The following is a 13215-nucleotide window of genomic DNA, read 5'->3' as shown; positions in this document are numbered from 1 at the left end:
TGTGCAGACTAGGACCTTCTGCAACAACAATCCCTGCTTTACGCCTCAAGGAGTGGGGATGGGCTCCTGTGCTAGCAGGCTAGGAACCAACTGGCGAAGGACATCAGGGTCGCTAAAATGAGCTACACTGAGAAGCTAAAACAATGTTTCTCATCTAACGAACCCCTCAGAGGTTTGGAAAGGCCTGCGAGAGGTCACCCAAACCCCACCCTGCAGTAACAATGGACAGGATGGGGACCTGAACACCTTCTACCTCTGGTTTCCACAACCATCACCCCCTAAAAATCCCTCCTTCTGAACCCCCACCTGCACTGACGATCAATGAAAAGGATATGAGCCAACACTTCCAGGAACCAAAGACCAGAAAGGTTCCAGGACCAGATGGTGTGCCTCCCCTCCTCCCTGAGCGTCTGTGCTGACCAGCTGCCCCCCCCCCCCGTCTTCACGCAGATCTTCAACTCATCACTGGAGCTGTACCAAGTGCCCTCTTGCTTCAAAGGCTCCACGATCATCCCAGTCCCAAAAGAAACCTGCCATCACAGGACTCTATAGACCTGACGTCCGTGGTCATGAAGTCCTTTGAGAGACTGGTGCTGCGCCACCTGAAGGACATCACAGGCCCCGGGCTAGATCCCTTGCAGTTTGGGCAAACCGGTTGGAGGATGCAGTCAACCACACCCAGCATAACCTTGACTCTACAGGGACCTATGCTAGGATCTCGTTTGTGGACCACAGCTCTGTCTGCATTGAACACCCATCTTGGTTACCCTGCACCATAAACCCCACCTGTCAGTGGATCACCAACTTCCTGACTGAGCAGGCATCAGGTAAGGCTGGGGAGCATCACATCCAGCACTGGCGCCTCTCAGGGGTGTGTTCTCTCCCCACCGCTTTTCTCCCTCTACACCAACGACCGCACCTCGGGGGATCCTTCTGTGAAACTCTTGAAGTTCGCAGACGACAGTACCGTCATCCGTCTCATCCAAGACGGCGACAAGTCTTCCTACAGACGGGAGGTGGAACAGCTGACTCTCTTGCGTGGTCAGAACCATCTGGAGGTGAACTGTGGAGATGACAGCACCCCCCACCACAGCGTCTACTGGGACTTCTTCTGGGTTCCTGGGATCCACAATCTCACGGGACCTGAAGGAAGTAGACAAAATCAGAAAGAATGCACAGCAGAGGCTGTACTTCTTGCGTCAGCTCAAGAAGTTCAATCTGCCCCAGGATCTGTTGATTATGTTCCAGACCTCCATCGTTCAGTATGACTTGTGCCCCTCCATCACTGTCAAGCTGGACAGACACCGACTGCAACGGACAATGAGGACTGCAGAAAAGATCATCGGTGTCGACCTTCCCCCCCATCCAGGACTTACACTGGTCCAGGGTCAGGAAACGGGAAGTTAGCATCATTGCAGTCCCCTCACACCCTGTTCACTTTTGGAACTCCTCTCCTCCGGCAGGGGTTAAAAATGGCTGTACGCCAAAACAAGCCATCATAAAGAACACTTTCTTCCATCAGGCTATCAATCTGATGAGCCATGTGAAATATCACTGAAACTATTCTATCACTGAACGTATTAACTCATGCTCACGTCATTACCTTTTTTGCTTTGTTCACCGTTGCACTATTATTTATTAGCCTTGCGCATTTTAGTAACTTAAGCACTTGTTTATGTTTGTATTTATTGTTTACATTGAACAAAGAGAGCACAGACTACCAAGTCAAATGTCTTGTGTGTTAAACATACCTGGCCAATAAAGCTGCTAATGAATTCATTTCAGTGGAAGTCGTTGATTTGAGTTAAGAGCTCCTTCGCAAAACAAACTAAGCTTGTAAGTTGAGGTACTATGGAAGTAGAATTGTCTCACATCAACTTATATATATATCAATATGATATTAATACATATGCATATATTAATAAATATACAAATACAAATGTGATATACAAATAAAGAAATCATTTGTATAAATAAACGCGTGTTTGTAAATATATTTTTGAGATTTGAAAATATATACAAATAAAAGGTATAAATATAAAAATGTAAAATACAAATAAATCAAGAATTTGTCTAAATAAATGTGTATTTGTAAATATATTTTTAATATTTGAATATAATATGCTTGATCTTGTATTTGTATTTGTATTGAATTTGCATATATGAATAGCTTTTTTGCTTTTGTGTCGATCAGACATTCCTACCACAAAACAGATGCACAAATAAATGTGGAGTTACACACTCCCCTGAACAACCAGCAGAGGGCACTGCAGCCAGAGCGGTCTGGGTCACAGACATGGTCAGACACTGGCGAGCCAATCAGAGGCACACTAGGGAGGGTCATATAGTGGATTAAATGGATGGGTAAGTAATAACTAATATTGATAACTGTTTCAAGTGTGTTGTAGTAGTGCCATGGTTGTATCTACTAGATCAGGGGTGGGCAATTAATTTTTACTGGGGGCCGCATGAGCAACCCGAGCACTGCTGGAGGGCCACATCGACAATATTTCAATTAAATTTTGCTCAATATTATTTTTGATATATACCATAAGATAAATAATAATTAATAATAATAGTAATACTTCAACATAGTGTGTGTAACAGCATTCCATGACTAATATAAATAAATTAACATTAATAATAAATGACAGTAAAATAAGCACACATATGACTGAGGAGTCATAGTGTAACTTTGTGTGGTGTTTGAGTTGTCCGACTTTTTGTGTGGCCATAAACGCACCAGTGGTTTAGTGCTATGCGTGTTGGTGACAGATGACAAGTTGGTTTTGGCCTGGTTCGTACGGCAGAAAATGACTAGTTTTTCGAGATAGAATTGTTTTCCTCATGTTTTTGGTGTGGTTATGTCCGAATATAAACAGTTTTGCTCAATAAAGTGATCGATATAATTCCTGTTCTCGAAGCATCTCGATAGACGTTACAATAATTGAACGGTGTTCAATTGAACGGTGTTGACGAACACCGTTAGGGCCGCTTGTTGTCACTGTCACTCAGAGTTGCATTGCAAAATTACATAGAATAAATATGTTTATTTTGTTTAGAATTCAGATGGGATTTGATTTGGTGCGCGGCATATTTTTGGTGCGCGCAGCAGACGCTTGAGCAGTGCGCAATTGCGCAGGCACGCACCTTAGAGGGAACGTTGCTTTGCAGTCCATGTCTTGTTGGAAACACGCCATTCTTCATCAACTTTTCTCTTTTTAGCGTCTCGGGTGTAAAACAAGCATCACTTGTCGCTGCATGTGCACCTTCACTCGCAGGTTACACACAGACACACGCCCATAAATAATACTTTTCAAAATAAAAGCAGCACAGTTGTATTGCGCGCACGACATAGATGTTTTTTCAACTTTATTTTGTATCACTCACAATCACGCACACGCATACGTCCACACGGAAGTAATACAAATAACGATTTTGAAAACAAAAGCAGCACCGTTGTATTGCACACTCCACATAGATACTTTTTTAAATTTATTTTGTAATTTATAATTGGCGTCACGCGGGCCGGACAGGGACGCACAAAGGGCCGGATGCGGCCCGCGGGCCGCAGAATGCCCAGGTCTGTACTAGATAGTTTAGTCAGTCACTCAGCTTTTACAGGTGTTGATGTGGCGATGACGTCTGGCCCTCCCTAGTGTGCCTCTGAGTGGCTCGCCAGTGTCTGACCATGTCTGTGACCCAGACCGCTCTGGCTGCAGTGCCCTCTGCTGGTTGTTCAGGGGAGTGTGTAACTCCACATTTATTTGTGCATCTCGTTTGTGGTAGGAATGTCTCATCGACACAAAAGCAAAACAAGCGATCCACATATGCAAATACAAATATAAAATCAAGCATATTTATATTCAAATCTCAAAAATATATTTAGAAATACACGTTCATTTATACAAATTCTTGATTTATTTGTATGTCACATTTTTATATTTATAAATTGTATGTGTATATATTTTCAAATCTCAAAAATATATTTACAAATACACATTTATTTATACAAATGATTTATTTATTTGTATGTCACATTTGTATTTTTATTAATATATGCATATATATTAATATCATATTGATATAAATATAAGTTGATGTGAGACATTTCTACTTCCTGTAATGTTAAGTGCTTAAGTGCGTTCCATGGTGAAGTACTGCGAAATACAATATTGCCAAATGTGTATTGACACATTATTGCACCAGAATCTGAAAATGATTATGTTCAGAATGAAAAGATTGTACATGCCCAATTGGACTTTGCCACGGTATATTTTAATCATGTAGGTTTTACCTTAAAATAAACTAACGGCGCCCCTGCCTGGCTGCAGAGATACACGTGCAACAACATGCACCTGGCGTATTCTGTGTTTGCTAATTACTTTGCATTAAGATGGGATTCGTGCATGATCGTACATGAGGCGAACTTATCTTACGTCTGGCAACGCAAGTGCGCCGCCAATACCCGGATGTTGCACTCAAAACAACGAGAACCTGCCCCATTAAAAAGGACGCGTGATTGAACAACCTAATATAATGGCCCCATGTTGATCTTCTCGAGAGGTGGGTTACTTAAAAATGTTTTCACAAAATAATGAGTTAGTCTCGCGAGGCACACTCCATGTCAGTAGTAGCGGTAATGCGCGCCAAAAGTTGCTTTCCAACCGCCATTAAATACAAGAAGAAGAAAAGTACTTCCGCTTCCGGTCCCCCCCCCCACCCCCAGTGTTTTCAGCCATATATGTTTATGGTTCTTGTATTAGTTGTTATATGTTTATGGTTCTAATATATTTTTAGTTTTTATATATTTATGGTTCTTAGTGACGCAGAAGGACAACTAACTGTCCTGGTGTGAACATTTTAATTTACCCCCCAAAAAATGTCGGCCCCCAGCCTGCCGCTGCACACTCTTCAGAAGCAATTTCTGGAAGGCTTGACCAGGTTCGTGTTAGAGTTCTTCCAAGACGTCGAGAAGGTAGTGACTATTTACCAAGGGGAGGTGCTCCGCTACCAGGAGGAGAACCGCGGTCTGCGCTCCCTGCTGAATGACGTCATCCACCCGGAGATGAAGGTGCACACTAAAGGTTGGTACACTTGTCACAAACACATGGCGGCTTTCATCTGCATGGCAAGTTTCTACTGTGAGCTGCTGGGGAGCTTCAAGCCAGGTGAGGCACTGATAGACTTAGACTAACTTTAATGAGCCACAAGGGAAATTGTTCCACAAACGCTGGGCGATATGGCCTTTTATTAATATCTCGATATGTTTAGGCCATGGCACGATACACGATATATATATCTGGATATTTTGCCTTAGCCTTGAATGAACACGTGATGCATATAATCACAGCATTGTGTCTACATTAAGACATTCTTCTTCATACTGCATTAATATATGCTCATTTTAAACTTTCATGCAGAGAGGGAAATCACAACTGAAAGTGTATTTATTAAACATTTATTAAGCAGTGGCACAAACATTCATGTCATTTCCAAAACAGAAAGTGCAAGATTGTCAGAGACATTTTAAAACACGCTATTAGTGCACTTTTGTGCATGATGTCACTAAGATGACATATCAAAACAACACTAAATTAAAGTGCACTTTTTGTACAGAATGCCGCTACAATAGTTTAAAACAAATGAAGTGCACTTTTGTGCATGATGTCACACAAGATATTTCAATAAGTGTCAAATAAAAATGAGCTGCATAATAGGAAATTAACAGCGTGGCTTCATAGTAAAAGAGTGCAGGTACTAGACTGGCCTGCCTGTAGTCCAGACCTGTCTCCCATTGAAAATGTGTGGTGCGATATGAAGGCTAAAATATCAGAAGGGAGACTGTTGAACAACTTAAGCTGTACATCAAGCAAGAATGGGAAATAATTCCACTTCAAAAATGTGTCTCCTCAGATCCCAAACCTTTACTGAGTGTTGTTAAAAGGAAAGGCCATGTAACACAGTGGTAAAAATGCCTTTTTTGCAATGTGTTGCTGCCATTAAATTCTAAATTAATGATTATTTGCCAAAAAAAAAGAAGTTTCTCAGTGTGAACATGAAATATTTTCTCTCTGTAGTCTATTCAATTGAATATAAGTTGAAAAGGATTTGCAAATCATTGTATTCTCTTTTTATTTACCATTTACACAACGTGACAACTTCACTGCTTTTGGGGTTTGTATTTTACACAGTATATGCCGCCCTCTTACGACTTACCCTACGTAAAGACGTAACACATGCATGCACATTAGCCTTAGGTGTTGTTAGCTAATAATAACAATTTGGATAGCTAGCGTTCGCTGTCATTGAATTCCATCATAACAACAACATGACTGCAATTTGTTGGTCGCTGCTTTTGGCTCCCTGTGCGTATGCGTTGAATGAGCGCCACAAACACTAATCATTTTATTTGGGCCAGGAAGAAATGTTATCACATAAACTTTGTAATTGTGAAAAATATAGACAATTGTGGAACAAATGTGTTCTGTTAAACAACTAATGTTAACATATGCTAGCCGGTGGTGTTGTTATATGTTTTGCTTTGATTAAGTTGCAAATAGCACCTTTAAGACATTGACATTTTCAGGACGTATTTATTGATAGCTTAACACGGTGGTAGCGCACTCAAAAAGCCGACACCTCTCTCTCGTCCCCCTTCCACCTTGTTTTATCCCTTCCGCCTTTGTTTTTACGTCAATCAAGTGGTGTCCAAAGTCTTCCTCAGGTAAGGGGGAGGGCCAAGTGTGAGGGCCGCAGAGCCCAATAAATGAAGTGAGCTCGAAGACCGTCTCCGGGTATCGTGGGAGAGGAGCGATTTCCAACATTACACTATGCTTGCTAAAAGCAATGTCGGAAAACAAACGCTCATGGTTTTGTTCAGATGTTCATCTGTTGCTATGCCACGTAAATATTGGCTATTTTTTTAATTATTGCATTTTTTTATCGCTTGTTAAAACGATCGAGTTCCAGTATATTTAGCTAAAATAGCTGTAACTATATTATTGGTTTTATCATTGTAGAAAGAATAAACCGCACAGCCACTAAAGTTCTTTGGAATTTTCCTATTCAATAAAAAAATGTCCAGACAAACTAAGATCATTTTAAGTGTTTATTTGAGTATTCAAGCAACATTCGATTACAAAGGGGAAAGGAGAACGGCAGAAAACCTTTAGGGGGCGAGAGAAGAAGATACAAGTTCTATCTGATTGTGAATAGCAGTATTTTGGTTAAGCACTCGGTTGGCAGTTAACGTCAATCATAAAAAACCTGTTTGGAGGAAGTATTATAATTTACACAAACAATAGCTCAAAATCCTTGACCGAAAACCACAACACCACCATCACTGTTTAGTTCTCCAAAAATATAGATTGTTAAATTTAGCTAACATTCAAAGATTAGCATCAATACGAATGGCCCATCGAATCCTAAATAACACTGAACCAGCGCCACTTAAGCACTTTGTCCAGTTTACATCTGCTGTGACAACTAGAAACACAGGAGCCTCCACCAGGGGGCAGTGTAGCGTACCCAGATGTAAAACATCTTTTGCACAATCAGCCTTTTCATATAAAGCGATAAAGGAATGGAACGACCTCACAACAAACTTGAAAAGTCCAACAGATTACTCTTCATTCACAGTTGAAGTTAAAAAAGTGGCTTTGGAGCAATCACAGCTGCTCACACGGTCACTAAGGTGGACACATCAACTTAATGTGTATTATATTTATCCATGAGAGCATTTTGTTGTAAATTGTGAGGTGTGTGTGTAAAAATCATGGTTGTTTTTACAAATGATGACAGATGTGAACAAAAGATGATGTAAATGAGGTATGGTTGTATTGTATATTAAAAGTATGTGTCAATGAAAGGGCATTTTATGACTTTTCTTAATTTGATTACATGCTATAGTATGATTTTATTGCATGATTTTTGTATCCCTTTAATTTAGGTAACCAGGGACTGCAGATGGAAATGAGCTATTTAGCTATAATCTGGTACAGAACATATCTGTCTTTGAGCTTAATGTGTCTGTGCATTGTCCCTTCAAATAAAGACTAAAATAAACTAAACTAATTTAGTTATCAACCGACATCACAGCAGTCTTGGTCCATGGAGCGAGTGGGGATTAAGAGACATCCCAAAAACTGCAAGGGCCATACAAGTTTACAAGTGTAGATAGAACATGTTAAAACAGAAAATAAGCAGATATTAACAGTAAATGAACAAGTAGATTAATAATCAATTTTTACAGTTTGTCTTTCATAATGTAGACAAAATAATAGGTAGATAAATGACACAATATGCTACTGCATACTTCAACAGACTAATTAGGAGTCTTTGTTTGTTTACTTACTACTAAAAGACAAGTTGTCTAGTATGTTCACTATTTTATTTAAGGACTAAATTGCAATAATAAACATATGTCTAATGTAACACAATATTTTTTGTCAAAATAAAGACAATAATGACAATTTTTGTATCTAAATACATTTGGTACCGATACCAAAATATTGGTATCGGGATAACCCTAGTATGGGCAACATTTTCTTGACTTGTTATACACAATGTGAAAATGTTCTTTTCCTTTATAGATGGTAACAGATCAACTACAACTGTCAGAGACCAAGCACCTGAGCAGACCACGCCAGAATTTGCAGAGCCACTGGCGAAAATGGCTAAAACGGAGCCGACGGAGCAATCGAGGTTTGATTCATCCAAGTCACTGGCTGCCAAACATGGGCCAAAAGAAGTTTTGCAGCCATCCGTTAATGTACCCAAGGAGGAGCAAACAGAAATATCCGTGTCATCTGAACTATTAACATCAGAGCGGTTGCCTGGTATACCTTCAGTGGTGCACATGGAAGCATCTAAACCATACACTTTGGCTGATACACCTCATGGCTCAGAAACACACATTTTACAGCCACTGGGTGTAACAAAAGGGCAGCAAATTGAATATGATAGACGCTTGGCACCAGAAGGAGAAAGCAGAAGTGACAATGGACTCACTGTAGAGTGTTTTAAAAGTGAGGATGATGAAGACACTGGAAGACTTGACATCACTACATCGCTACAAGATATGGCTTTTGGAAACTTCCACACAGCCACAGAATGCCCTGGTCTGAGCAGCTGGGAAGACATCTTTAACAAAGACCTGGGATCTCTGGAGCCTCCAAAAACCTCTTATAAAAAGGTACATGTTATTTAATGATTACTGTAGTTTGTTGGAACTTCTGTTTTACAATTTGAAGCAGGGGTCTAAATATAGTGGGCCCTTAAATGTTTAGCAGTTCAGAAGTGGAACAACTTACAATTTGACTTATATTTTGGGCAGAAATAGTCTGATAAAAATCTCACACCAAAAATTATGTCATGCATGCCAGAATATACTGAGATATCTAGTTCAAGGATTAACTCAGAAAAGTTTTGGGATTTTTTGCATTTTTTTGGTTGTTTTTTGAATTCCAAATGTCAAGAAGAGTGTATCGTGAGATCGACAGGTGGATCGGTGTGGCGTCTTCAGTCATGCGGACGCTGTATCGATCCGTTGTAGTAAAGAAGGAGCTGAGCCGGAAGGCAAAGCTCTCAATTTAGCGGTGGATCTACGTTCCCATCCTCACCTATGGTCATGAGCTTTGGGTTATGACCGAAAGGACAAGATCACGGGTACAAGCGGCCGAAATGACCTGCCTCCACTGGGTGGCGGGGCATGCTGTATGTTCGAATGTTTCAGTATATTGCTTCTATGTCCTCCTTGATGAAAACCTTGGAATTATTTCAAGTACCGCTGTTGCAATCTTTTCTTGTAAAATGTTGACAACTTTCAGAGGTCTTCCGCCCGGGCGCAGTCATGTTGCTGTCTGATGTCACTACGCACGTCGCGTGGTGACATCGTCCTCTCTTGTAAGAACCCTTAAGGGTAATTGTTTGAAAAAAATGGCAACTTAGCAAACGTTTTCAAGGAGTTGATACACTGGGTTCGATTCCCATCCCTACAAAATCATTATGGCTTAGGATTTTCTGTACACGTTTAAGTTTGACCTGACTTTAACTCCGTTTTGAAATTAAATTGTGACGAAAGAAACACAAGTTGCTTGGAAACAAATGGTTTTACTTCATTCCAAAAAGTATATAACTACAGTAAAAAATAAGTCAACATACGTCCAAGTCCAAGAGTCCTGTAAACATGAGGTATTTTTTTGTCCAGTACCGTTTGGGGTATTTAGCTAAAGGAATAAAATGGTAAACATAAACATTCCTAGAAGTCTATCAACAACAATAACACATCTTTACTGAGTCTGACTCATTTTCATAATCGACTTTGTCAGTTATGTTGACTAATCGTTGCAGCACAACTGGTCACCAGATGAAATTTTGTGTTTTAATTTGATAGCAAATGTCATGCCGCAAAAGAGATTTAAGCAGATTCACTTTGTTGATAATCCTTCACATGAGCCAGGTTGTAAGCTCTTCAAAATCACAGCTACGTTGGATACACTCAAGAAAACCTTCTGTTCAACCGTAGAACCTGAATAATTGCAATGGATTCTACGAGAGGGACAAGTGGAAGAAAATGGATGGGTGAATAAGCGGATCATCCCGTTCAAAGGGTAACTGTCTCTCAAGCAGTACTTGCCAAAGAAATCCACAGTATGGAAGTGTGGGTTCGAGCAAACCGAGGAAAACATGCACAGATTTGAAGTATACCAGGGTTTGGCTCAGTGCGGTACGCTCGGTGTATTGGGAATGGCCTCTGTGAGGACACAGCAAAAGAATTGTGTTTCAATGCTGAAACAACACTGCGTTTATAGCCCAGACTCCAAGGAGCACAACTGAAGCTGAAGAGCAGAAAAAAAACTCATAGAAGAAGGAAGAGGAGCTCGCTCTTTTGTCACCAATGCTGAAAATGCCACTGGCCAATCCTGCTTGGATAGTTGACATGGCCTCTCCCTGTGTTGGCCAGCAAGACAAAGGATGGGTATGGTCCGTGACACTGTAAGGGAGAATATAGGAGGGGTGTATCTCATAGATCAAATGCATGTGAATCCCCACAGACGCAAAAACAAACTATGGTAGATCCCAGTGTTGTTCCACTTCTTGGACGTGACTCCTGTGAATGCCTGGCACATCCACAGAATGTGTGGATTGGGGAGGTTTTGCATTTCAAGGCGTCTTCGCTCATGCGCTAATGAATGCAATTTCCATCCAGACACCAAGAGGAGGAAGACCCAGTGGTACCTCACCTCCTTTGAAGCGCAGAACACTGTCCTACCCTCCCCCCGAGATAAAGTTTGGTCCTGGAGGACACTGGCCCCGGCTCACTGAAGCAAAACATGCCAACAGATGCCATGACGCTGCGTGCACACGGAAAACAAAGTACATCTGCATGCAGTGCTATGTGGCTCTGTGCCCCGGGTGCTTTGCCAATTTCCATACAATATAGACTTTTTCCACTGATGTACCTTTTAAAGACACTCTTTTAGTAGGCTGATATGTTGTCATGGTTGGAGTCAGAATGTCTTTCACAAAATTCCGTTTGTAATCAGGAGGTTGAACATTTTTGCAATACATTTAAAAGTGTTGGGATATGTTCTGATCATTAAAACACTTTTTATAGTGTTCACAAAACTACTTTTATTTATTGCTTTCTTAAAAACGTATTACATCAATCAATGTTTACGAAATGTTAGAGTGATAAAACACCTGGGGTGTGGGGGTCTTGAAGTCGGTTATCATAATTTGTCAATCAAGGAATATCTGAAGGAGGAAAATCTTCCACGCAAGAATCTTTGCAGAAAATCATTTTCTATAGGTGCTTTTCGAGCCGACTTCATGGACAAACCTAATCCTTTGACACTGTGGTGCATCCTTCAGGATTATAGTGGGTATGGAAAGAACAGTACGATCTGGCTTTAAGGCAGGACCGTTCATTTCAGTGAAATGCTGTGGAGGAGAAGATTGTGTCCCTGGGACAGCCCTTGGGCCTGGAGGTAGACGAGTGGTGGAAGATCTTGCACACTGTAGTTGTGACTACGGGCAAACTGCATAGTCTTCACAGAAATCAGTGGCTTAGGAACATTTTATGGAGGAGTATGAAGGCTGGATGGATGAGCATCTCTCCTAATTCAGAATTGAACTGTTTGGCTATTGGGCCACGTCAGTCTTTTTGTGCACTTTTGCCTCCCTTTACACCAGGGGTGTCAAACTCAAATACAGAGTGGGCCAAAATTTAAAACTGAACAAAGCCGCGGGCCAAGGTTGAACAAATTAACCTTTTAATAGGGACCCAAACAAGTTTTGCATTGAATAGTGAACAAGAAATGCTTATATAACTGTATAGTGACATGCAAAATAGAGTTTCAAATAATAATAATAATAATAATAATTAAAAAATATCAATGGCATATCAAATACAATTTAAATAAAAATTGAATGCCTCTTTTCTATTTGCAGCCTTCTGAGGTAAATATCAACATTAACTTTTTCCACAAGCTAATACATTTGAAAATAAAATAACAATGAATAAACCAACCATTCAGGACTTTAAACTGCTCAGTTTGCAACACACTGATCTAATCTGATGTGCCCAAGCCAGATACCTGGCATCTTTTCTTGGATGCTAGTTCATTAATGTCGGGGCTCAGGCTTTGAGCTGAGGAAACTTTCATTATCGAACGAAGGTGTTCATCAGTCATTATATCTCGTAGTCCACCCGGACCACAGTCTTGGGGGCGTGCCTTAAAGGCACTGTCTTTAAGATCCTCTACGAGCTGTCGTCACGTCCGCTTTTCATCCATTCTAACAACGTGCCGGCCCAGTCACAAGATATGTGCGGCTTCTGTACGCACACACACGTGAATGCAAACGCATACTTGATCAACAGCGATACAGGTTACACTGAGGGTGACCGTATAAACAACTTTAACACTGTTAGAAATACAGTATACGCCACACTGTGAATCCACACCAAACAAGAATGACAAACACATTTCGGGAGAACATCCGCACCGTAACACAACTTAAACACAACAGGACAAATACCCAGAACCCTTTGCAGCACTAACTCTTCCGGGACGCTACAAAATACACCCCGCCCCCTCACACACACACACACACACACACACACACACACACACACACACACACACACACACACACACACACACACACACACACACACACACACACACACACACACACACACACACACCT

General features: G+C 40.9%; 1 protein-coding gene across 3 annotated transcripts in view; it reads left to right on the top strand.

Moving 5' to 3' along the window:
* The first annotated feature begins 4508 nt into the window (after positions 1-4508).
* LOC133655921 (uncharacterized) overlaps positions 4509-13215 on the top strand; it is a 49186-nt gene continuing 40479 nt past the window's right edge. Inside the window, exons 1-2 of one of the 3 annotated variants that reach the window (XM_062056568.1) lie at positions 4509-5171; positions 8595-9196. In XM_062056568.1, coding sequence (XP_061912552.1) covers positions 4883-5171; positions 8595-9196 — 891 coding nt within the window. In that variant the 5' untranslated portion in view covers positions 4509-4882. The remainder of the gene's footprint in view (positions 5172-8594; positions 9197-13215) is intronic. The other 2 variants (XM_062056585.1, XM_062056576.1) reach the window with 2 other exon arrangements.

This window comes from Entelurus aequoreus, linkage group LG01 (genome assembly GCF_033978785.1).
Source record: "Entelurus aequoreus isolate RoL-2023_Sb linkage group LG01, RoL_Eaeq_v1.1, whole genome shotgun sequence".
In the NCBI taxonomy this organism is placed as follows: domain Eukaryota; kingdom Metazoa; phylum Chordata; class Actinopteri; order Syngnathiformes; family Syngnathidae; genus Entelurus; species Entelurus aequoreus.
The sequence above is the reverse complement of the archived record's forward strand: the minus strand, read 5'-3'. Positions and strand labels throughout refer to the sequence as shown.